We start from the raw sequence: 22642 nt of genomic DNA on the forward strand, positions 1-22642 counted from the left end.
GGTATGTAGGGAATTAAGAGGAAATGGCAATCCATCCTCTGTATGGAGACGGTAGTCACAGCAACGTGGTCAGTGCAATTCGTGTTTCAAATTCACAAATCAACTGATTAGTGCGCGATGATGGCACCACACCTAAAAAAAGAACAGCAAAGTTCGCGCAAATGGGCATAAGCCCGCCCCACAGAGTTAAGGGAACACATCGTCAAACGTCTCAGGGAAAGAGAACAATCAAGCCTGGGGAAGAGAACAACATTAGAAGAGTGTGGAGATCATGAAGCACCTGGGCAGGGAGTGTTTAGGAACAAAAATGCGCTCCAACTATATGGAATAAAGCCTCTTACAGTTTGTCCAAAATCTCAGTTGTAAAAACCTACATGCTGGCACCTTCTAGGCTGTGACACAATTTGCGGCCTGTCTGCAGACAAATTGTGACTTTGCATGTCGAGTAAAACGGGCTCCCCAAGGGTCATAAACTGCAGCCAATTTTGTAATGACCTAAAGTGATATCCAACTGCTCACACTTGAAATTGCGATACTTGGGATCGTGGCTGTCTACGAGTTCCGACTCAGCCTTGAATCACCACAAACCAGAGGATACGGTTATGACGGTTACATTTGATGTAACGGGTATGGACTACTTGTATGACCACGTTTGAAACTGAGCCTCAATCGGAGGGCAATCTGACATGGCTCACTGGACCCCAAACTTGCAGTGTAGTCATGTATCAAGAGCTAAACTACAATTTAAATGAATAGAAGGAGAAAGAACATTGCGCTGGCAGCCATTTCAACAAGAGAGCAACTTTGCGCAAAAGTCCGTATTTTAACTAGGGTTGGGTTTAATGATGTCACGAATTTGCGTAATTAGGCATACGCATTTCCCATTTGGGGCTTAACTTTTACTCAATTCAGTTAAAGTTCAGCGCCATTCCATTTGGGTTCGCGACAAAAGCACTTTGGCAATCCTATTCCAGTAAATTGTAAACAACTAAAACATCACTTGCACATTTTTGCAGGCAGGTTTTTTTTTGTCTGAGGGGGGGTATTTTGTCGAAGGGAAAAAACAGCGAAAAGTACCGCCATTGTAAAAATCAATGTGTGCTTTTTTCTTCCTTCCTTCCTTCTTCTTCATCCTTCTCTTCTATTCGCTTTTTCAAACATTCTAATTGACCAACAAGGCTAATTTTCAGATTGCTTGATTATACATTACCATGAAGTTTCCATTCTTAACATATGGAGCTGAGCTCTTCTTCCTCGCAGGAACCACACTTTTATTGGTGTTTATTGTTCTTTCAGGTTCCATTGACCATGCTCCAATCAACCGTTTCTACTGGGTCGAAGGTGACACAAGTGGTATTCCAAATGCTCCAAACACGTCACGTTGGACTTACTGGGGTTTGATTAACAGAGATGATAACTCGTATTCAGTTTCTGAGCTCTCCCCAGCTTACCCAATTTCACCAGTTGACAACTTCCGCACAAATGAAAACGTTCCACAGAGTTTTATCGACAACAGGGATGTCTTCTACAACTTGTCAAGATTTGCATTCGCATTCTACTGGATTACTCTTGCATTTGTTGGTGTTGCCTTAATCCTCTCTTTGTTCCTTGTGTGCTCTTATTCTATTGTCAAAATCAACGGCTGGCTCCTTTCAGGTGCATTGCTATTCGGTTCCGGTGCTGCTGCTTTTGAAACAGCTGTTGCTGTCATGGCTAGAAATGCATTCCACGATGCTGACAGATATGGTCACATTGGAACAAAACTTATGGCCATCGCTTGGACCACTGTTGCTTGCCTGATTATCCTCTTCTTCTTGTCATGGGGTGGTTTCTGCGTGGCTTCCTACAGAAGACACAAAGAGAGAGCTGCTGTTTACAACACGGAAGTAGCACCAGCACCAGTTCACGACATTGATGTTCCACCACAGGTTGATGATTCCTACCCAGAGCAACAAGCACAGCAAACAAAACCAGCAGAGAGTGGTATTAAGTTCTTCAAGATCAGACGTCACAACAATGACCAAGAATCTGTTTGAGAAGGTGTATGACCAGTTGTGTTTTTTTTTCTTTATTATTACTATATCGATATTCCTCCGTTCCATTGCAATCTTGACACGTCTAACTGGAGTCCAAGGATTTTCACATGCAGAAACAAAGGAATTTCACCACTTAATGCTTAATGGAATTCATCTACAATGAATACCCCCAAAAAATACTTTATAACTGATACCAATTCTGTCTTCTGTCCCTTTTTTTAATCTACATTTGTCTCTATCATTTGAAGAACTGACGTCTTCTTTACTGCTGGTGTGACAACTTTTTTTTGTTTCTTCTTCGTTGCCGTTTTTTTCTTCCTTCTATTTGAATACTTACCAGCACATATCATTATCATGTGTATGTAATGATATATATAGTCCCTGGAGATGGATATCTACGTATATACAAATTCAAATGTATTAATAGTATCTAAAGTATGTCCTGGAAAAAGAATACTTGCTGTGTATGGGTTTCAGGTGTTGCTGAAATGATGGTTTGTTTACATCTGCCCAGATGTAAACAACGAGAAATTATTTCTCCTTTTTCAGTAACCAGGGCAACATTTGTTGCTCAGCGTGCTGCGCCTAACAATAATAGAGAGAAAAAACAAAGAGCTAAAGAAAAATCAACAAATTCCGGTCCCCTGAAATTGCATAGAGCTGTTTTTCATTCACAAACACACCCCAAAGCTAGCAGTTCCGACCTGTGTCTCTCTTAATCCAAACATACAGGCACAAGTATAAGGCAGCTAAATAATCTAACAAAATGTCTACGATGAACATGGACTATGATAGAACTCAACCAGAGGCCCGCAACATTGACAATGAGATTCAACAAGCACTGAGCTGTTTTGGTTCCCGTGCCATTGAAGGTCAAGCTCAACAGAAACAAGCCACGGGCAGCGCAGTTCCCATCGACCCGTCGATCACTGATGGTACAAACAAAGACACGACGAGTTCTGAATTTGCCAGATCCACAGCTGAGGCCGCGGTGAGATCTTCCCAGAACAACAAGCAATCAAGTACAAACAAGGTATCGAAGCCTCGAGTCAACAAGCCAGGTCAAAAGTTTGGAGCGAAGAAGAAATCTTGGGTTTGGAGCTGGTTTATTCAGAATGAAAAGGATTACAACTCTGCAACGTGTGACATTTGCGAAAAGGTGATTAAGCGTCTGCCTTCTGATAAAGGCTCGCCGAAGAAACTTGGCGAACATTTGAGAACTCACAAGATCAACAAGGACTCGCCGAGTCCAAGAAGAGATGGCATACTGATCCATTCCGAAGATGGACAGCGCCATTACTTCAACACCTTGAACCAGGCTACAGAAAGTTTTAAGCAGCACCCTTTATCACACGACACGACGGAACCGCCTGCAGAACAACAGGAGCAGGAAGAAGAACAAGCGGACCTTGCCTCCTCTGAGTTTGAACATGGAGAATACAGTGCATTGAGATTCCAGAAGTATGTTATGCGTTTCCTCGTACACAACAAGCTTCCGCTCTCGATTGTGCAATCACAAACGTTCAGACAAATCATCTACCACCTAAAACCTAGCGCAGTGTCTCATTTGGATGAACTGAGTAGCATGTACGGGTCACTGTTAGATTGTATCCAAGCTGAGATGGATGCGGAACCAAAGTCTAAAGAAGCCGACAACGGTAACACTGTCACTACTGCTGCTGTTGCGGCAGCTACAGCGTCAGCAGCTGATGAGCCAACTCATGAGAGTAACAATTCAAACGTTGACGAACAGTTAACGAATGAAGGCACCAGTGAAGTATGGGTTTAAACATCACCGCACATTTAGTACTGTGTTCTTCTTCTATTTCTTGTTTAATTTGTATAATTCCTCTCCGACTAGCCATTTTCCAATACCAGTAGTGAAATGCTCAATATCAAGCAAAACACCAAGCTCAGAAGAGGTAGAACTCACTCAAAACTAAATCTGAGGAAAAACCACTGCAAAAGAGTAACTATATATAAGACAAACTATATAGTAGAAATGCTTATCCATCCACCATTAATTTATCGCAATAATCGGTATAACCTGTCGAGCAATGTCGATGGACTCAATTGTATTTATCTAAAATCATGAAAAGTCCATTTAACTGTGCAAAAATTACTGCATAGGCTTCAAAATTAAACTCGCATAAATTTTTGCTGTCCATTATGGAAAATATCAACAATTGTTAGGCTAAATCTACATACGCTAGCAATGAGGAAACAGTACTGCAGACGTAACAAGAAACTCCAAATACACTGAGTACTTTAATATAAATTGCACCAAAAATACACATACCGATCTTATCTGACCGTTGCGAAGATATGCGACAGTGCACAAGGTGTCCGGATGATTCTTCACATCTCAACACCAGTGCTAATCAGAGGGCCATTCAACGGTGAGCTCATACGACTACACCGTTAGTCCGCAGTGGGAAGATGTGGTGGGGAGATGTAGTGTGTAGAACATGCTGGTTCGATACTATAACAGTCTCACTGAAATTGGCGTATTTTCAATGAGACAAAGCTTCAAGACGTGATACTGCCCTTGTATGCAAAGCATGGTAATAAATACTACTTAAACAGACACCATCGCCCTCATTACAACACTTACTTTCAGCGTAGATCATCCCTCCAGCATAGCATTTATCCTGTCCGCATCCTCCTGGGCTTTGGCCAGCCACCTCTGGACCAGTTGGTCGTTCTCCTTCTCCAATGTGGCTAACCGATCGTGCAATAGGTTGTTTTGTATCTGCATGGATAAGAACTCGTCGTTCAAGACTTCGATGGATTTGTTCTTATGATGGTACTCCTCAGTTTGAGAGTTCAGCTTATCCGTGAGCTTCGTCACCACCGCGTTCAGCTTCTCCTTCTCATTGGCCAAGTTCCTAACTCTCCGCTGTAACATCGATACATTATCCTCAAGAGCCTGGACCTTGGACTTCTGTTCTGCGAGATCCTGTTCGTACGCACCATTCTCATCTAGCAGCCTCTGGTGTTCTCTATGGGCATCTGTCACGGTGAGCGTCCTCACCGTCATCTCCGATTTGTTGAGCCTCTGTAGAACTACATCAACTAGTCATTACAGTCAGTGTCCAGTCACTCCTCAGGTTATTCCAAAAACACACACTCACACGCTGCGTAGAACTCGCCATCCACCTTTTCCCTCCTGTCTCTATCTTCAAGACTCCTTATCAGCTCACTCCGCCAATCCATGTGTACTGCTTTGGTTGGCTTCTTCTGTTATCTATAAATGATTGTGGAGCTTCCTTCTGACGTTTTCCCCGTGGGATAAAAACACATACGAACACGCAATCCGAGCAGGCGTCAATCAATTCTCTCTCTTCTGGAACAATAAACGACAATAAACACACAAACCGAGCTTTGTCTACTCATATCCAAAATATCAGCGGCGAACGTCCATAATCGAGCACACACATGGCGGAAGTACCGAAGAAAGTGGAAGAGTTCAATGAGCTCGATGAACGGCGTGATGCGTTCCAGGAGAGTTGGAAGTACTGGAAGAAGAGACAAGGCTCGTCCGAGCATCACCACAGAAAGCTTTCTTCAATCGACCCGCTACAGCCGGTGTCTCAGGCACCCTATGTGAATTCAGATCCAGACATAGTGAATGGGGACACTCAGCAGCAACAGTTGAGCAGCCTTCCTCCGAGTAGGGAGCCTGTGCTGCTGAATGGAGCAACTGCTGTGAATGGCCATAAGGGTGATAGCGATGTGAGGACATGGTCCAGCTACTTGAACGTGCTAAATTTCCTGCCACCAATACCATTGCATAGTGTATCTGAGACACTTCATCAGGAGGAGAATCAACGACCGCATGCACATTCCGTATCATCTCAAGGAGCCGGTTGGCTCAGCTGGTTTCAATGGGGCACCCAGAACCAAGATGACGAGCTTGTTCGTGACTTACAGAGCTCTGCTGAGATCAAGAAGAACATTAGAGAGGCCAAAAGGGCGATTGAGAATAGCGATTCGATATGGGCTTGGTACCACCTTTCAGGCACGGAGGCACACGGTGAAACCTCAGTACTGGGGACCAAGACAGAGATGTCACCGGTTGAGATGAAGAAATATCCTAATGGCGATATACAAGCACCTCTCACCACTGACAAGGGTCAAGTTGTACCCTTGGTGAGAGACTGCTTTAGAAATATCACTCTAAAGACTAAGGTGAGGACTGCAGTTCAACTGTACTACAGATACCCAGCTGAAAGACACATCTATTTGAAGAACAACCTACAAAAACCACCAATTAACAGAGTGGTTGTCATTTCAGCTGTGGCACAGCATAAGGGCAAACGAAACATCACTGCGAGGGAGCTGTCCGACTGTACATCTCTTTCGATTAAAAAGTGGCTAGAGAATAATGAGCTTTTGCAAGAGGATTGTTCAATTGAAACGATCTCATTGGAAGCTCCAAAGACCAACGATGCTACACAGGATAACTTGTTCAAGCTGGTGATCAACTGGAGAGAAAGCCTAAGAAATGCCGACTGTCTCTTGATGGTTGGCTTCAAAAGCTCCTTCTCTCTAGTGGTGCAACTGTTGGATATGTTAGTTTCAAGATCTCTCTTGAAAGAACAGCTCAAGTTAGGACTCATAAGTATCTACGGCATCATTCCAGGTCCATACTTGGAGGATTCAGAGTCTCCTAAGCTACCAGATGCATCCGAATTACAAACCACGCTCTCAAATCTGATCGAGAACCACAATCTAAAGGTTACAATCGTTGGAAGTACAGCCAATGTCGCTGCTTCTTTGGCACTGCAATACAGGCACGCCAATATATTCAGAACAATGTACTTTCCAGACACGCAGTATAACAATAACTTTGAAGTGGACCTCTTCGAAATACTGTTGATGTCATCGAACCTGGGCCAGCCGTCATTTAGGCTCCTCTTACAACTTTCGAAGTATTTTACACAGCAATCAACTCCTCAGACAATATTACACCAGAAGATGTTCGACTCGCTCGTTTATAACACATTGAGCACCACGAGATTAATCGAGCCAACTTGCATTAAAACGAATGAGATCCACGACTCTGTGCTGAACAACAACTACAATCTGGTTTGGACTCTCCATGCTTTCCTGGATAACTTCCGCAAAATAAAGCACATTGACTCTTCGAAACGGATAGAGAAACTGATCACGGACTACAAATCATGGGAACCTCAATCGAAACCGTTGAAGGATCTAAAGTACATGTTTGAAGTGTTGAAGATTGATGACTACAATCAGATGGTTTTGAATTAACTTATACATTTACACTGATAGTTTATTAACGAGAGCCTAGCTCCGGTCATCATGGTCATAAAGGTTCACACACTACAAAACTCGTAGATAGTAGCTGACACTCCAAGGAACGGTGACCCACTGTTGATTGGGTGAAGTATTGGAATAAGTATTGGTGCTGTTGTTAAACGGTGATGTGACCCTTCATTGTATGCGTGTTGCCGTGGTGATGGATTCCAACTCGAAATCAAAATACAAACAGGAAAAACCCGGCAAAAACACACGCAAAGCAGCGAGCGTGCGCGTTGATTTGATCTGATGAGTGTGTTTTGCCACCATCGACGTGTTTGTTTATACGAGAAGTGGTAACAAGCCAGTTCACCAATGTCGCTCAATCCAAGCATCAACAAAAGGGTGAGTTCGGTAGTTTGGAACTGGTGGTGAAGTTGAGAGTACTAACACCATACAGAACAGATCGAACGCTGCTGATGAAGCGTCTCGAGAGGTTAAGAGATCACAAACTGTGATGAAAGAGCCATTGGCGCATCTTTTCAGTTTGATTTCAGGTGCGTCGCATATTGCGATTAGTGGTGATAAGTGCACAGTGATAGGAAGAAGCCGGAAGTGTGATTTTGTACTGGATGGTAAGGACATCTCAACTGTACACTGTGAATTGACACCTGTATTCAACGAAGCGACGGGGATGACCTTCCTGAACATCGTTGACAAGAGCTCTAATGGGACTTTTGTCAATGGTTCAAAGATCAGCAACGATAATGTGATCTTAAAGGATGGTGATAAGATCAACCTCGCAAAGAGTGGTAGTTATGTTGTTCGATACGGGAGAAGTCTTTTCGATGCAAACAAGGAGAGTAGACCTACAGACATTGCACAGACAAAGAAAATGTTCAGCGATTTATACCGGATGGGCGAGCAATTGGGCACAGGGCATTATGCCACCGTGAACGAAGCGTTTGACAAGAGGACCGGCGTGGCAGTGGCCGTCAAGGTGTTCAAGCCGCAGAGAGCGGACGATGCAAAGAGTGCAATGCAGTTCAACCAGGAGATGGAGGTGTTGATGAGCATTAAGCATGAGAATATTGTGGAGTTGATCGACGCGTTCATCGAACCCAATAACAAGTATAACGTTACGACGTACTTGGTTTTGGAGAAAGTCAACGGAGGGGAGCTCTTTACAAGAATCGTCAAGAAGCAATTCCTACGTGAAGACGAGACTAAGCACATCTTCAAGCAGCTCTTACAGGGGCTCTCGTATCTACACGAAAGGGATATCTTGCATCGGGATATAAAACCTGAGAATATTCTGTTAAACATCAGAAAGAGAACATCACCTTCTCAAGAGCAGACTGGGCCATGGGACGACGACGAGTTGGATGTGGAGGTGAAGATAGCGGACTTTGGACTCTCCAAGGTCATCGGCGAGTACGAGTTTACCAACACGCTCTGCGGAACACCTGCGTACGTTGCACCGGAGGTTCTAGGCTCCACGAGAAAGTATTCCAAGGAAGTTGATTTATGGAGCTCGGGCGTGTTGCTTTACGTCTGTCTCGTGGGATTCCCACCGTTCAGCGACGAGCTCGGCCCTCCATCGATGAGAGAACAGATCATGCAAGCCAAGTATGCTTTCTACTCTCCATATTTCGACCAGATTGACGATTTAGCGTTGGATTTAATTGCCCGCCTCTTGATGAAGGATCCTTCCAAGCGTCTTGATATCCGTGGAGCAATAGCTCATCCTTGGTTCACTGCATCACCGGCCACTGAGGGAAGAGCACAAGTGGAAGTAACAAGATCGCCTGTGAAAGGTGCGCCACCAAAGACATATACAGAACTTTCAGCGCTACAGGATATGGAGATCTCAAGCTCACCGTGATAGTTGAAACCATCATAATAATAACAATACTAATCTCTGCTCATCCTATAGTTTTGCGATGCCGGGGCAACCTTTGTTTACATCTTTTGAACGGCGGCTAATCCTAAATCTCCTCACAGACCCACAAAGTATATAAACAAATCAACATCCCATTTGGCGGCTATTGTTATACAACTGCGAAACATAAACAACAATGACAGCGGCTAGAACGAGATTGGGAGGACGAAGAGTGCCACTGTCTAGGAGTCTTGGTAGCAGCGTTGGCGTAAAGAGGAGCGCAGCGGATGGTGGTTATGAGGCGGAGGAGGAGGATACCGACTATGGTGAAGATAGTGACAATGCCGATGGAGCATATGGTGATGTTAATCTCGCGGGCGCAGACTCGAGCAAAGAGTTGATTATGTGGGCAAGTCGGCTTGAGTTGGAGTCGATAGACTTGAGAGACAAGTCAAGTGGCTTGATCGGTGAGCTTGCACGCAACAGCGGCATCATGAGAAACGCATCGATCGATTTGAAGAGCGCCGTTGATTCTTGGAACAAGGTCAATGCTGCGTTGAGAGGCCAACCTGGAATGAAGAACACTTTGGACCAGATACGGCAGAGCGTCGATTCTCTCCCAGGAGGATGTAAGGGTGTCATATCCCTGAATGCCATCAAACTGTTCCACAAGAAAGTGTCATCGTTTACGAATGGCTTTGACAGGCAGTTGAGAAGTTCAATCAAGCAAGCAGTCGATGATTCCTTGTCCGTGCAAGTTAAAGGGAGAAAGAAAACAACTATATTCAACACTTTGATGGATAAGTTGGATGCATGTTCTAACCAGATGCGAGAAATCAATGACACACAGGTAGCTGTCTTGAAGGCAATTAATACCTTGAGCAAATCGCATAGGGATATGGATTCAAAGTTGGACTCTCTTTCAAGGATAACACATGCACAGGGTCAGCCCATACCAACGCCAAACAGTACGTTGATTGTGCCATCTTCAAGGTACAGCACCTCGCTACCATCGAGCCAAATGTTGATCCAGTCAAGAAAGCGAACCGGGGGATACGAGCAAAGAAGATTACAGATCAATAACGCAATGATCAAATCCCGAAAGAGAGATAATCAATCCAACACAGGAGAGAAAACATGGCACAACGTATATTAGCTTGGTATCAGAAGAGGAGGGAAACTGTCCTTAAAATATATTACTTTCAACAATCTCTCTCTTCAAGTTTAGTTTTAACCTTAAATGACTGTTCTTTGGCAGCGAAGGCACACCGTACTGAACAAAGTCCTCATAGTAAAGGTCATAGACAACCATGTATCTGTCGATGAAGTCTTTCAACTCTGCATCTGACATGCCCGATCCCTTTTTCTCAATGAGCTCGTGCTCTTGTTCCTTACGCCATTCGTAGACGTTGTTAACGTCATCGGTGTCGAAGAAGATGTCGTAGTTGATGAATCCCCAAATCTTGATGTATTGGTCCAGCAAAATATCCAAGTTGTACAGATCATCGAGATTGTACTGTTGCAAAAGTGGTGATGCCTCACGGCGTCTTTCGATTTCCCTTCCATCGTTGATTGGGGTGTAACCGTTGAACCAACCCTCGAGAACAACGATATCCACTGGCTCATCGATCTTTGTCCATTGGGACGGTGGTGCTCTATCACCGGCACCACCGTGTGCACTCTTATCATAGGTTGGAATCGTGAACCCGACCTCCTTGTTATCCAATTGGGTCAGGACTTTGAAAGTCATCTCAACGTCGTGTGTCCCAGGCAATCCACGGCCCCTAACCAGCGGGTTCGTTGGGTTCTCTTTGGCTATCTTCTCCTGCTCTGCGTTCACAACGTACATATCGTCAATGGAGATCGTGATCGATCTAAGCTTTGGGTATTCGCTGGTGAGGTGCTCGATAAGCTTCGACGAGAGGTACGACTTACCAGAACCTTGAGGACCAGAGACGGAGAGGATCAGTGGCTTTGCTTCAAAGTCCCATTTCTTAACAATTGGCTCCAGGAAGTCCGCTGCTATCTGTAACGCTGTCATTGTACTTGTGTGTATGTGTATGGTTGGAGTAAACTGAAGGAGGAAACGAAATCAACAGTCCAAAATGACAGGACAGAAGGCGAGAGATCGAGGAAACACGCTCGTACACCCCGGGAATGCCCCTTTTATAAGCATTTCTGTTTCTCGAAACAAAGGAAGTTTCTTCCCAGTGCCAGCAAAGAATCAGCCCGTTCGCCTCCCTTCTCCCCCACACACAGATGATAACTGGGGGCCCAGTGCCAGGCAACTTCTCGTCACTCACAGCGACTCACGGGGACTCCCCAATTGACTCACGAACCCTTCGCTGGGCTCACCTCACTTGCAGGCTCGTACAGCAGTGTCACCTCATGCGACAAACGCACACACGGTGATATACACAGCGCAGACTTGGGTGGCTCCAGAGCGAGGGAGAACGACTGAATGCGGACGAAGGACACTCCACAGCTCCCAGACACGAGCGTGGTGGTGTTCATTTGGGCACAGACGTGACGGCTCACACCAACGGGGCCATTGCAACAGCTTTGGTGCCCGCCATCGGTGCCCGTGTCCGTACACACGGAGCCTCCCGATCCCGGAACCCAGCGTATGGGCAGCCTACGTTGTCTTTTCTTTTTTGCTTTGTTTTAGCGCACTGGCTGTTGGTACCTTGTGTGACCTCGTTCAGAGAGGCAGAAAGGGCGGGCTTCTGGCGTATGCGTACTTACGTAGTCGTCAATTGGGTCAGTGTGGTTCCACTGGTTGATTCCGGTGCAGCTGATGAGGTTTAGGGAATGCGTTGGGCGCAGTAGGCTGGTGGCCAGTGGCCTGTGGTTGGTTTCCTGCGTGGTGTTGCCAGCGTGTACGTGGATGTTAAGCAGCACTCACAATGGGATCGCCAGCGAGGACACATCAGTCTCTGTGCGTGCCGTCCGAATCACTTGGTTCTGAACAGTGGATGTGCTTGCAGTAATTGCATGGCTCATCAATTGACGAGGAATACTAAGACTACAGCGTTTGGCCCCGTGCTTAGACAACACCATCTACCTGTGCGAGGCTTCAACCTTGATCTTTTGCTTTCATATTCACATATACACTGTGCCGTTTCCGAGTTTGGTCACTGGGAGGCCATTAAATGGCCTTCAGGTCTTTCAGTTTGGCCACGAGCTCATCGACAGAGCCAACCTTGATACCAGCTTCACGTGCAGCAGGCTCCTCCACCTTCAGAACCTCCAATCTGGCTGAGAGGTCTACGTCAAAGTCCTTCAGTTTGAGCTTCTCCAATGGTTTCTTCTTCGCCTTCATCATGTTTGGCAACGAGGCGAAACGAGGCTCGTTCAATCTCAAATCTGTCGTTATGATCAGGGGCAATTTGGACTTGACCGTCTCCTCACCACCGTCAATCTCTCTTGTTACGTAGACCTCATCGTCTTTGATCTCCACCTTGGCCGCATTTGTAGCCTGTGGCCAGTTCAGCAAACCTGCGAGCATTTGGCCAGTGTTGTTGGAATCGTCGTCGATGGACTGCTTACCCAAGATGATCAAGTTCGACTCGTTCTTCTCGGCAACCTGTTTCAAGATCTTTGCAACGTTTAGAGGCTCAACCTCTTGTTCACCAGAGTCAATATGCGTTGAGGAATCCGCACCTTTTGCCAAAGACTGACGTAGAACATCCTGGGCCTTTGTTGGTCCAATGGAAACAACGTGGATCTTGTTAACCAATGACTTGTGTGCCTCCTTGATACGGACAGCCTCTTCGACAGCAATATCGCAGAATGGGTTGATACTGAACTTGACACCTGTTTTCTCAATACCCGTTCCGGCTTTGTTGATTCTTGGTTTAAGGGCAAAGTCGATCACCCTTTTGACAGGAACGAGGATGTTAAGCTTGGTTGACATGATGAGGGAGAGTCAATTGTACTTCAGCGGATGGTCGAATCCCAATCAATCGGTCAATTCAAGGGGACAACCACCTTTTGCAATTTGTTGGTGGTGGAGCGAACAGGTGAAATTTTTTCTGCCCACACCCCCAGCTCCTCAGCGCTGCGGTGGACAAATCTGAAGCTTCTACAATTGGAGAGCATAATATGATTTCATATATGGAGGATGTTATATGTTTTTGATATATAATGATGACGAATTTGTTGCACGACAGGAATAAATAAGAAACAATGAGGTTCGATAAATAAATAAATAAGTAGAGTAGAGCCTTTTACAGGTTCAGATGGTCTTCTTCTCCAAATCTTCGTATGGAGGTAGGTTGAATTCCCACTTCTCTTCACCTGGTCTAACCTCGTAGTACTTCTTCAGGTCGATGCCATGGTACTCGTGTGTGAAGAAGGAGAACCAAGGGAAGAAGAACAGCGCGTACTGTGAGTTCTTGGAGTTGCGCATGGCAACCTCCTGAAGGTCTGCGGTGATGGAAGGCTTCTGGCCAAATGCTGGGAGGCCCTGACTCAGGTTCTTCTTGACTTGATAACGGTCCTTCGCAACTTCCCTAGCGTTTTCTGTGTGTCCGAAGAATCTTTGGGAAGATCTGTTGTAGGCGATCAGGAACCCACCGACAAATCCCAACAAGGTTGTGACTCTTAATACGCTTGGTGACGGCTTGGTGAAGGTGCGCCCATTGACCGGGTCCAAACGCTCGAAAACGGTGAAGAGACCTGGCATTGCGACGGTTCCAATGGCCCAGGCAGCATAGTCGCATGGACGGAAGAACCCAACAACCCTGTTGAAGTGTGGATCAGTGTCAATCACCTGTTCGTTTCCAGCGTTGTTAGTACAAGAGGTTCAACATCGAATAAGGGGTTGGTGCTGGTGAGAGAAAACTGAAGAGCGCAGAGCTAAACCATCTCCACAGTGCTGGGAAAACAACCCGTGACGGTTGCAAAGAGCATACTCACCTCGTATGGTGCGGATGTAGCAACGGACTGTTCCAGTTCAGTTGACATTTTGCGTTTCTGTTGGGGGATAATGTGCTCTTTAGCAGAGATGTTTACACGGTGAAGGGGACTTAAAACTCCTCTGTCGCTTCCTTTCTGTGCGCGCCCGTAGCGAAGGAAGCACAAGGCCAAAAAAAAAAAACAGAGAGCGGCAAACGTTTTCGCGGGTTTGGTTGGGCGGGTAACCCTTCGTGGGGTTTTGAACGCCATGGGGACTGTACTGAGAGTTACGCAGGTGTGGCGCTGAGATTTACGCTGGACGCTGGGTTATACAGCAAGGTGTGGACGCTGTGTTATACAACAAGCTGAGGACACGGAGTAGCTATGGGCGTTGTGACGAGCTCTTTGGCTCTGTCATTAGTAATTGGCGTGTGGTAATGCCAATTGCTCACCGAGTCGCCACCTGCTGTGATGTGACCTTGGATAGGAGGAGCACCACGGTCAGTGTGGGCTTCCCGTCCACAGTGAACAGGAGCTGCTGCCGTGGCAGCAGGGGGAGGCGGGCCCGGTCTAATCTGCTGACAAACGCGCTAAGACAGCTTGCGGGCAAGCGTAGCAGCGGTATAAAAAGAAAAGCCAGGCTCTCTTCTCCTTCTCCTCTACTCGCTGAACAAGGCGAAGGAATCAACTCCAGTTCATCAGATACTACCAACACAAAGAAAATGGTTACTCAAATCACCACCGCTGAGCAATTCAACGAGGCCATCAAGTCCTCCAAGTTGGTTGTTGTCGACTTTTACGCTACCTGGTGTGGTCCTTGTAAGATGATTGCTCCATTGGTGGAGAGATTTGCCAACGAGTACACCGACGCTGAGTTCTACAAGGTTGACGTTGACGAGCTCGGACAAGTTGCGCAGCAACAGGAGGTGAGCGCTATGCCAACCATCCTTTTCTTCAAGAACGGCCAGGTCATTGACAAGATTGTGGGTGCCAACCCAAATGCCCTGAAGCAGAAGATCGCTGCCAACATCTAAGCAGGCCGAAAAGCCCTCCAAGTCTTCTTATTCCGTGTGCCTTTTTTCGTTTTTTGCCTGTTTTGACGATACACATAATATAATGTTACTCTCTGGGGGTGCTGTGCAAATTGTTCCTCTAGTGCTCCCCCATTAACTGTGTGCCATGTTAAACTGATGTAGTGTTTCCAATTGCTATATGCCATATTAAAAATACACACCGAGATCAAGATGTGTTCACCCAATCCCCGTATCACCGTGCTGTAAAGTGATCTACAGTGTTAGTTGCGGGCCGTCGCCCTCCCTGTAAGAGCGTTAGGCGGAACATTACGCTGTGCCTTTCGCGAGTATTAGCGCATTTGCTCACGCTACCCGGTAAGGCCGGGTAACGCCTGTGGAACACATGCTCCACCGCGGAAAGAGCAAAAAGAAACGGAAAATCCGACCACAAAAATCGACACACAAAAACGAAAACGAAAACTTCCACACACCAAACATCCCCAAACAAACCTCAACACCAACCTCTCTTGATTCTGCAACACAGGCATTATGAAAAGAGAGCAAACAGGATTGGAAAACCATACCCAAATGACAGAGGAGAACATCGACGCGTCTTTGCTTGAGTGAGTTTATCGGTGGTGAGGCCATTGGAGGCGGAATGGTGTAGAAAAAGGGGGTGTGAGGGGGAGAGCTTGAACCCACGCTTTGTTTACGCTTTGTTTACGCTTTGTTTACGCTTTGTTTACGCTTTGTTTACGCCTTGTTTACCCTTTGTTTACGCTTTTTCGAACACTGGCACGCTTGCAAAACAACACTAACACCCGCTATAGACAAGACACAAGTGCCCTATTCGTCCAGGATAGTAAGCCACTTGAGTTCTTCATCCCAACCACAGAAGATGGCCGTATCAACTTGATTAACCTGATCACCTCCCACGGCGGGAAGGTTGTGGAGGAGGCTTCTCAAGGTTATTACTTGTCAAAATTCGGTGATGCTCATCGTGACGTTATCGATCCTAAATTCGTGTTGGATTCCGTGGAGAAGAAACGGATCCAAAGCTTGGACTCCTATAAGGTGGCCACGTATGACGATTCATCGAATTCAGATGCTGTTGCCGCCGCCGCCGCTGCTGCCGCCGCTGCAAAGGCTGCCACTGAGGTCTCTGAACAGAACGATGCTTCAAAGGCCACCACAGATGATGCTGGTGTTGTCCAGCACCTGGTGACTTTCATCCAGTCCAATGACGGGTCGGGCAGGGCTAATGATGATCAACAGCAAGGTGACGAGCTTGATAAGCTTCGTGAAGAACGTATGAACGCTGCCTCAGCAGTCAAGGAGGGAAACTTCGTTTCCAAGGCTGATCGCATCAACTTACACAACAAGAATGGATTCACGAGACAAGAAGATGATATGATCTTGGAAGAAGTTCGTAAAAACCCTCACCGTCGCTCAACCCACAAGTTATTCCACGAAATTGCAGAAAAGATTGGAAGACATACTGGTAATTCTATCCGTTACAGATTTAGAACCCATCTACAGAATGAGTTGAAATACGTCTACAAGACGGATGATGAAGGTAACTTGATTACAGACTCTGTGGGTAAATACATCCCAACTGAAGCAATGCCTTCAACGATGAAGAACAAATTCACAGCAAGGGATGATTATACGCTTGCCAAAGCCGTTATGGATAATATAGCTGATAGACCAGAGTCTACTCCAGATGACGCAAGAGATCTTGTTTTACCAGGGAAATTCTTTGAACAGATGGCGAAGGACCATCCAAACCATACAAGGGCAGCATGGAGAGATAGATACAGAAAGTTTGTCGTTCCATACGGTGTGGATAAGTACCTTTCATACTATGAGGATGAACTCAGTGCAAACCGTGTTCCTGAAGAGATTAAAAACTTTACGGGAAGACACTTGTACAAATCAGCAAAGAAGAATAAGGCAAACGATGCCGAGCTCGATACCGTTGTCGGTGAAAGTCTGTTGAGACATAACAACCAGTTGCAACAGAGTCAAGGCAAGAGAAGAAGACTCAATGGCTCTTCTGAATCAGATGCTTCTAACCTGTTCTTGCACGGTGATCAAGCTGAGATTGCTGGTATGCTTGAATCTCAAGCAGCAGCAGCAGTTGCCGCAGCAAGTGCATCTAATATCCATCCAAACATTGAAAACCAATTGACTGACGATTTGGTCACCCAAAAGTTCTTTGAATTCCATCCTTTGAATACCGTTGTTGACAAAATCAGGGAAATCGTCGGACGTAACTTTGCTTCTGAAGAAGCCGAAGAGTTGATCAATGCCTTGTACAGCGAAGCTGGTATACAAAAGAAGTTTGGTATGTTCATCATTGCCAGTGTATGTGGTGACTTAACTCTTATCCCAGATTACATTGAACAGTTTTTGAAAACTGCTCAAAACCCTCCAGTTGACATCCATGGTATTTGGACAAAGAGAGACGACGAGTTGTTAAAGAAAGCCGATGAGGGTGATAAGGAGGCCCTAGAGTTTGTCATCAAGCTTCACGGCGACAAGAGATGTGATTTGAGAAGAACGTTTATGACTGATCATGTGGGTTGAATGTGAAGTTTCACGCTGCTTCTGGTTTTGTTCTGGTTCGGTTATATCTGTATTTTCGTTCTTTCCTTCGCTGTCTTTGCTACAGCCTTCTATTGTTAGTGATCACTGATCTCTAGCCATGATATTGTGATTTTATTTGATATGTTAATTAACCAATTGTTGAGTTTGCCATTGTTCATTGTAGCGTCAGCTTGTGAGGCACCAACTCTCAAGTGAAAAATATCCGAGGCGTCGGGCCTTCCACTACTTAAACCCATAATGAAATATACAGAAACAACCATTAAGGACGTCCATAACTACACCGATGGGTTCCAAAGACGTTGACGATTCCAAGAAGGCACAATACGAACAAACTGCCAGCGTCCTCAGAGCTGTGTACACAGATGCTGAGTTTGACACCGGCGATGAGGACTTCCAGATCCTCTCCACGATACGATTCGACCCACTTTTAAGCGACAACATCGACTCTGTGATTGCCTTTGACGATAAAGATGAGAACTCCAAGTTGTTCTTTCTGTTTGAGGAGCACCTGAGAAGGATTAACCTCTCGCTGATGTATTTCAAGTTTGGATATGAGGTTTCCAGGGACGAGCTCTTGGAACAACTAAACACCGTTATGAAGCCCTTGGACAAGTCCAATGCCTACAAATTGAGATTGACTATCGATAAACAGGGCTCAATGAACATTGATGTTACCCAAATACCGGTTCGCTTAAACTTGTTTGACGGATTCAACCCTCTGCAGAGCTACACGTCGCCAACGTGGAACGTGTTCCTCGACGTTGAGCCTATAATGATTTCACCTTTCACCTCTTTCAAAACAACAAGACGTCAAAGGTATAACGACGCAAGGGAGAGGGTGCTAATCAAGGGCTTTGCAGAGCCACAGGAGGTGTTGCTGTATAACAGTGCCAACCAGATCACGGAAGGCTCAATTACAAACGTTGCATTCAAGAGAACTGACCCGGAAACCTTCACTGAGACATGGTTTACTCCAGTGCTGGCATCTGGATGTCTATGTGGAGTGGTGAGGCACATGCTACTATCCAAGGGCCTTATCCAAGAGACACAGATCAACCTCAAGGATGTTAAAGTTGGTGACGATATCTTGCTATTCAACGGGATCATTGGAGTAGTCAAGGGTAAAATCGTCGATAGATCATTGTCGCTGGCCTTCTAAGTATGTATATCTGTATTATTTTTAATATATACATCGGTGACCAGCTATAGGGTCAATTCAGCAATCTCAGCGTCACTGAAGCCCAGAATGTAGAAGATATCACTTATTTGATCGGTGTTCAACTTTGCCGGAGCCAACTTCTGAACCTTTGGCTTTGCATTCCAAGCAATGCCAAACCCTGCTGTCTCCATCATAAGCAAATCATTGGAACCATCACCGACGGCAACAACAGATCTCAAGTCGATATCCTCTTCTTCAGCGATGAAGATTGTCAACTCTGCCTTCTTCTCTCCATCAACAATATATCCTTCAGTCTTACCATTGAACACCGTTTTCCCCTGGTCATCAACCTCCGTCTGCAAAGTGTTTGCAAAGGCATAGTCCAACCCCAAAGTCTCCTTGACGTAGTTGGCCAATGGGATGAATCCACCACTCAGGACGGCCAACTTACAGCCCATTGCCTTTAGTCCTTTTACAAGTTCAAAATCACCCTTCGTAAACACCAGCTTCTTCTTCAACTCGTCCCAAATGGTACCATCGATGCCCTTCAGCAGGCTCACGCGTCTCGCAAGCGACTCCTTGAAGTCTATGTCACCGTTCATCGCCGCAGTGGTGATCTTCTCCACCTCAGCCTCGACACCGGCATACGCAGCGATGAGCTCAATCACCTCCTGGTAGATGAGAGTGGAATCCATATCGAAGCAGAACAGCCTCTTCTGCTGTCTAAACTCATCGTTCTTTTGAAAGATCAAGTCAACGCCGGGCAGAACAATGTTGTTCAGCTCATCCTTCAGCTTAGGAACAACCTCTCCCTCCAATGAACACCACACCTCGGATCTTATAACGTCCACCTCAAAGTCGTACGCCCGGTCCGTCGACAGAACCCTCGTGTGTTTGATGGTGATTGGAAGGCCCTCAACAACTTCCTCCAGTTTGTTCAGCAGCTCAGCGTCTGGCGACCTGGCAATCGCAGTGAGAACGTATGACATCTTCCTTAGTTTTCCACCTCCTGAATGTGGTCTCAGTCCCTGTGTGTGGGTGTTTCTCCGTCTCCTTGGTGATGCTCAAAATTTTTCCGTCCGTTTCGCTTTCTATTTCTCCGGACCGGGACTTTGGGACTTTTGGGACTTGGAAGAAATAGCGAAGGGCCTAGCAACAGCGACACGGTTGTCTTGAGTCCATTTGCAGTTGTTGACGTGAAGGATGGCCCGGATTGAAGGAGACGACGTTGAGCTGCTGAAGGCGTGGATCGTGTCCAAGGCCGAGTCCAATTCGGACGCTGAGCCAGATGTGCTGGCGGACTATGTCATTGCGCTGTTGAACAACGAGCACGGTGCTGATGACGGGCTCGTGGGCGTGCTATCCACGGAGCTGGATGTGTTTGTCCACGATCCAGCGTCGTTTGCACAGGAGGTTGTGAAGTGTGTTATGGAGAGGTCATTTGTGCCGGCTGAGCAGGGCAAGCTACAAGAAGAGCGTAGTTTCGCCTCAGAATATGGTGAACGTGACTTTCCACCTGGCCAGAGCAAGCAACAGGCCCAGGGGAAGTCCAGAGGCATTGAAGATTTGATTTCCAAGACAGTGGTTCCTAACTCGACGGAGATTGTCGTTACACACCTCCCGTCGGATAAGCTCGACAGCTCAAAGCTGCGAGAGTTCTTCTCGAGGTTTGGCGACGTCCACAACGTTGTCGTTGATACTTCGCTCAGAGCAGCTGTGCTGCAATTTGGCGACCACAGGTCTGCAAAGAAGGCCTGGTCCAGTCCACAGCCCATATTCGACAACAGGTTCATCAAGGTGCACTTTAGACGGGAGCACGAGCCGGAACCAGCAGAGAAGCCCCTCAACATGGAGGAGTTCAAGCAGCAGCAACTGTTGAAGCAGAGACAGTTCGAAGAAAAGCGCATCAAGAGGCTGGAGCACGATGCCAAGCTGAAGCAGGTTATCGAACTGAAGGAGAAGATGCTCGAAGGGTTCGAGGCCCAGCTGAAGTCCCTGGAAGAGGAACTCATTGCCCATCCAGAGAACGAGGTGCAGATTAGAGCTAAAGTTGAACAGATACAGATCAAGATGGTTCAAGAGGGAATAACACCACATGCAATTGACGAGGATAAGGCCAGGCTGGAAGGAAGACACGCGTTCCCTGCTATCACTAGAGGGTCGAGCCATAGCAGAGGACGAGGGCGAGGACGAGGACGAGGCCGTGGTGGGTATACAGGATTCTCACCATACACTAGACCACACTCGTTCGCTGGTCCAAACAGGAAACTGGACCTGCGCACTAAAACCCTCGTTATTAAGGGCCTGTCAGACCCAGACGACGAAGGTTTCCAAAGAGCCCTCGGTGTCTTTGGTCACCAGTACGTCTCTGAATCATCCAAGCGTGATGACGGTTCCATCAAGGTGACGTTTGTTGATAGGCATTACGCGGAGAGATTCCTCCAGGAGAAAGTGGAGTTGGATGGAAGACCACCACTGGAGATGCACTGGGACGAAACTGCCCGGCTGACAACGCCCATGTCTCCAGCAGACACAAACACTTGCTGAAAGCATGCAAACTGTGTGTTGTTTTGTGTAATTGTACTGCGTGTGTTTATGGCTTGTTGTGCCTTTGTGCCTATGCCTTGTTGTTCATGATGAAGACCTCTTTGGCACCACAGAGGAAGCACCTGGAAGCCAATTGTACTGTCAAGTGTCACGATGGACCGAATCAGTGGCCAGCTGCCTACAGTGCTCATGCTTGCACTTGGTGTTGTCGGCTCGCTAGTTTCAATAGCGTGGTCCTTTTTGAGGCATTGGCGTATCCGGAAGAACATCGAGTTTGAGAGTAGAAGGCAGTATTTCCCCTTGGACTTTGACAATTGCAAGAGGTTCAGGGTGATGAAGCAGCCCGGTGTTGCCTGGGAGTACGCCGTCATAGACCTGACTGGGAGTGTTGCGTATACCTTCCACAACCAGGTGATGCAGTCGTGGTGGAGATGGCTTTTCTACGACAAGTGGACTCTAACGGATAGCCAGAAGAGGGAGATTGCCCTGATCACAAAGTTCCGTCTCAACTGGCTCGATGATCAAATGGTGTTCTTTCTGAGGGAACCACAGGGCCCTTCGCTGATGAACACGGCCAGTGCTACAGAGCCAACTCATATTGGCACGCATTCGCCTGCTCGGCCACTCGTGTATCCCGTTGGCTACAGTATACCAATAACACCTTATATTGACCCTGATTTGACGTCAAACAGGGCGATTCACAGGCATGACTTGGGCCCTACGGTTGAGATGCCGGTGCCCTTTGACTTGTTGAAGCCAGACCAGAGAAGCTCACACAAGTTGAAGATATACTACAACGCTGAACGCCGTCAGGCAACGTTCCAGGTCTCCAGAGGCAGCATCAGATACAAATGGGTTGCGAACGGCTACCTATACAAGTTTGACAAGTTTGAAGTTGATCCTACAAGCATCCCGGTCGCATTGGTCCAGGTTGGAGGCATTGCAAAGAACCCGACTGAATTCATGCTCTACGTCAACGCTGAACTCATCGACGATACAAGTGTGCTATGTACTGCCCTTGTTGGCTTCCTCAGTGGCATTTGGACCAAGAAGAAGTCCTCCTATAATTGAAGCATTAGCGAGTGGATTTGAGCCTGTGGTTCCCCGTAGCCTGTGTGTCCCACCGCGTAGCCTGCGTGTCCTCCCGCGTAGCCTGTGTGTCCCACCGCGTAGCCCACGGCAGCACAAATTACACACAGATCGTATCGGCGATTACTGTGTGTTTTTCTGC

At 46.6% G+C, this 22642-nt stretch overlaps 16 protein-coding genes across 16 annotated transcripts; 11 read left to right on the top strand and 5 right to left on the bottom strand.

The window, feature by feature from the left end:
- Positions 1 to 1211: 1211 nt before the first annotated feature.
- SUR7 (Sur7p) lies at positions 1212 to 2036 on the top strand (the record flags this gene model as incomplete). Its single annotated transcript, XM_020212477.1, has 1 exon — positions 1212 to 2036. One exon carries the CDS (start codon positions 1212 to 1214, stop codon positions 2034 to 2036), a length of 825 nt encoding a protein of 274 aa, XP_020072544.1.
- A 629-nt stretch (positions 2037 to 2665) lies between these two features.
- CYBJADRAFT_166237 (uncharacterized protein) lies at positions 2666 to 4053 on the top strand. Its single transcript, XM_020214413.1, has one exon. The coding sequence runs from the start codon at positions 2803 to 2805 to the stop codon at positions 3823 to 3825; it is 1023 nt and encodes a 340-aa protein (XP_020072545.1). The 5' UTR covers positions 2666 to 2802; the 3' UTR covers positions 3826 to 4053.
- Positions 4054 to 4414: 361 nt separating this feature from the next.
- On the bottom strand, positions 4415 to 5363 carry CYBJADRAFT_48653 (autophagy protein 16). The gene is made up of 2 exons (XM_020217729.1): positions 5171 to 5363; positions 4415 to 5111 (listed from the first exon to the last, which is right to left on the bottom strand). Exons 1-2 carry the CDS (start codon positions 5250 to 5252, stop codon positions 4663 to 4665), a joined length of 531 nt encoding a protein of 176 aa, XP_020072546.1. The 5' UTR covers positions 5253 to 5363; the 3' UTR covers positions 4415 to 4662.
- CYBJADRAFT_166239 (uncharacterized protein) lies at positions 5356 to 7385 on the top strand. Its single transcript, XM_020214414.1, has one exon. It carries the CDS (start codon positions 5475 to 5477, stop codon positions 7311 to 7313), a length of 1839 nt encoding a protein of 612 aa, XP_020072547.1. The 5' UTR covers positions 5356 to 5474; the 3' UTR covers positions 7314 to 7385.
- A 27-nt stretch (positions 7386 to 7412) lies between these two features.
- On the top strand, positions 7413 to 9350 carry DUN1 (serine/threonine protein kinase DUN1). Its single transcript, XM_020217731.1, has one exon. The coding sequence runs from the start codon at positions 7819 to 7821 to the stop codon at positions 9184 to 9186; it is 1368 nt and encodes a 455-aa protein (XP_020072548.1). The 5' UTR covers positions 7413 to 7818; the 3' UTR covers positions 9187 to 9350.
- Positions 9351 to 9379: 29 nt separating this feature from the next.
- Positions 9380 to 10339, top strand: REC107 (Rec107p; the record flags this gene model as incomplete). Its single annotated transcript, XM_020216217.1, has 1 exon — positions 9380 to 10339. One exon carries the CDS (start codon positions 9380 to 9382, stop codon positions 10337 to 10339), a length of 960 nt encoding a protein of 319 aa, XP_020072549.1.
- Positions 10340 to 10369: 30 nt separating this feature from the next.
- Positions 10370 to 11224, bottom strand: TDA10 (putative ATP-dependent kinase; the record flags this gene model as incomplete). Its single annotated transcript, XM_020212518.1, has 1 exon — positions 10370 to 11224. The coding sequence occupies one exon, from the start codon at positions 11222 to 11224 to the stop codon at positions 10370 to 10372; it is 855 nt and encodes a 284-aa protein (XP_020072550.1).
- Positions 11225 to 12241: 1017 nt separating this feature from the next.
- CIR1 (Cir1p) lies at positions 12242 to 13327 on the bottom strand. Its single transcript, XM_020217730.1, has one exon. The coding sequence runs from the start codon at positions 13097 to 13099 to the stop codon at positions 12332 to 12334; it is 768 nt and encodes a 255-aa protein (XP_020072551.1). The 5' UTR covers positions 13100 to 13327; the 3' UTR covers positions 12242 to 12331.
- On the bottom strand, positions 13274 to 14174 carry CYBJADRAFT_166243 (uncharacterized protein). The gene has a single exon (XM_020214415.1). It carries the CDS (start codon positions 13868 to 13870, stop codon positions 13421 to 13423), a length of 450 nt encoding a protein of 149 aa, XP_020072552.1. The 5' UTR covers positions 13871 to 14174; the 3' UTR covers positions 13274 to 13420.
- A 630-nt stretch (positions 14175 to 14804) lies between these two features.
- On the top strand, positions 14805 to 15116 carry TRX2 (thioredoxin TRX2; the record flags this gene model as incomplete). The annotated part of the gene is made up of 1 exon (XM_020212517.1): positions 14805 to 15116. One exon carries the CDS (start codon positions 14805 to 14807, stop codon positions 15114 to 15116), a length of 312 nt encoding a protein of 103 aa, XP_020072553.1.
- A 1290-nt stretch (positions 15117 to 16406) lies between these two features.
- Positions 16407 to 17018, top strand: CYBJADRAFT_123683 (Homeodomain-like protein; the record flags this gene model as incomplete). Its single annotated transcript, XM_020212494.1, has 1 exon — positions 16407 to 17018. A coding segment is annotated over one exon (612 nt), but the record flags the coding sequence as incomplete, so codon positions are not given.
- Positions 17019 to 17207: 189 nt separating this feature from the next.
- Positions 17208 to 17684, top strand: CYBJADRAFT_124285 (uncharacterized protein; the record flags this gene model as incomplete). The annotated part of the gene is made up of 1 exon (XM_020212531.1): positions 17208 to 17684. The coding sequence occupies one exon, from the start codon at positions 17208 to 17210 to the stop codon at positions 17682 to 17684; it is 477 nt and encodes a 158-aa protein (XP_020072555.1).
- Positions 17685 to 17988: 304 nt separating this feature from the next.
- Positions 17989 to 18864, top strand: ABZ2 (aminodeoxychorismate lyase ABZ2; the record flags this gene model as incomplete). Its single annotated transcript, XM_020216218.1, has 1 exon — positions 17989 to 18864. One exon carries the CDS (start codon positions 17989 to 17991, stop codon positions 18862 to 18864), a length of 876 nt encoding a protein of 291 aa, XP_020072556.1.
- Positions 18865 to 18908: 44 nt separating this feature from the next.
- On the bottom strand, positions 18909 to 19853 carry SER2 (phosphoserine phosphatase; the record flags this gene model as incomplete). Its single annotated transcript, XM_020212481.1, has 1 exon — positions 18909 to 19853. One exon carries the CDS (start codon positions 19851 to 19853, stop codon positions 18909 to 18911), a length of 945 nt encoding a protein of 314 aa, XP_020072557.1.
- A 214-nt stretch (positions 19854 to 20067) lies between these two features.
- CYBJADRAFT_171431 (RNA-binding protein) lies at positions 20068 to 21411 on the top strand (the record flags this gene model as incomplete). Its single annotated transcript, XM_020216219.1, has 1 exon — positions 20068 to 21411. The coding sequence occupies one exon, from the start codon at positions 20068 to 20070 to the stop codon at positions 21409 to 21411; it is 1344 nt and encodes a 447-aa protein (XP_020072558.1).
- Positions 21412 to 21564: 153 nt separating this feature from the next.
- On the top strand, positions 21565 to 22482 carry CYBJADRAFT_171432 (uncharacterized protein; the record flags this gene model as incomplete). Its single annotated transcript, XM_020216220.1, has 1 exon — positions 21565 to 22482. One exon carries the CDS (start codon positions 21565 to 21567, stop codon positions 22480 to 22482), a length of 918 nt encoding a protein of 305 aa, XP_020072559.1.
- Between the last annotated feature and the right edge of the window lie 160 nt (positions 22483 to 22642).

Source organism: Cyberlindnera jadinii (genome assembly GCF_001661405.1).
Source record: "Cyberlindnera jadinii NRRL Y-1542 unplaced genomic scaffold CYBJAscaffold_2, whole genome shotgun sequence".
Taxonomy (NCBI): Eukaryota; Fungi; Ascomycota; class Saccharomycetes; order Phaffomycetales; family Wickerhamomycetaceae; genus Williopsis; species Williopsis jadinii.

Bases quoted from the DNA above. Each gene is read 5' to 3' on its own strand.
- CYBJADRAFT_166237 (XM_020214413.1), top strand. From the start codon at position 2,803: ATGTCTACGATGAACATGGACTATGATAGAACTCAACCAGAGGCCCGC.
- CYBJADRAFT_48653 (XM_020217729.1), bottom strand. From the start codon at position 5,252: ATGGATTGGCGGAGTGAGCTGATAAGGAGTCTTGAAGATAGAGACAGG. The intron at 5,112-5,170 runs GTGAGTGTGTGT...TGTAATGACTAG, and splicing joins TGGCGAGTTCTACGCAGCGT to TTGATGTAGTTCTACAGAGG.
- CYBJADRAFT_166239 (XM_020214414.1), top strand. From the start codon at position 5,475: ATGGCGGAAGTACCGAAGAAAGTGGAAGAGTTCAATGAGCTCGATGAA.
- DUN1 (XM_020217731.1), top strand. From the start codon at position 7,819: ATGAAAGAGCCATTGGCGCATCTTTTCAGTTTGATTTCAGGTGCGTCG.
- CIR1 (XM_020217730.1), bottom strand. From the start codon at position 13,099: ATGTCAACCAAGCTTAACATCCTCGTTCCTGTCAAAAGGGTGATCGAC.
- CYBJADRAFT_166243 (XM_020214415.1), bottom strand. From the start codon at position 13,870: ATGCCAGGTCTCTTCACCGTTTTCGAGCGTTTGGACCCGGTCAATGGG.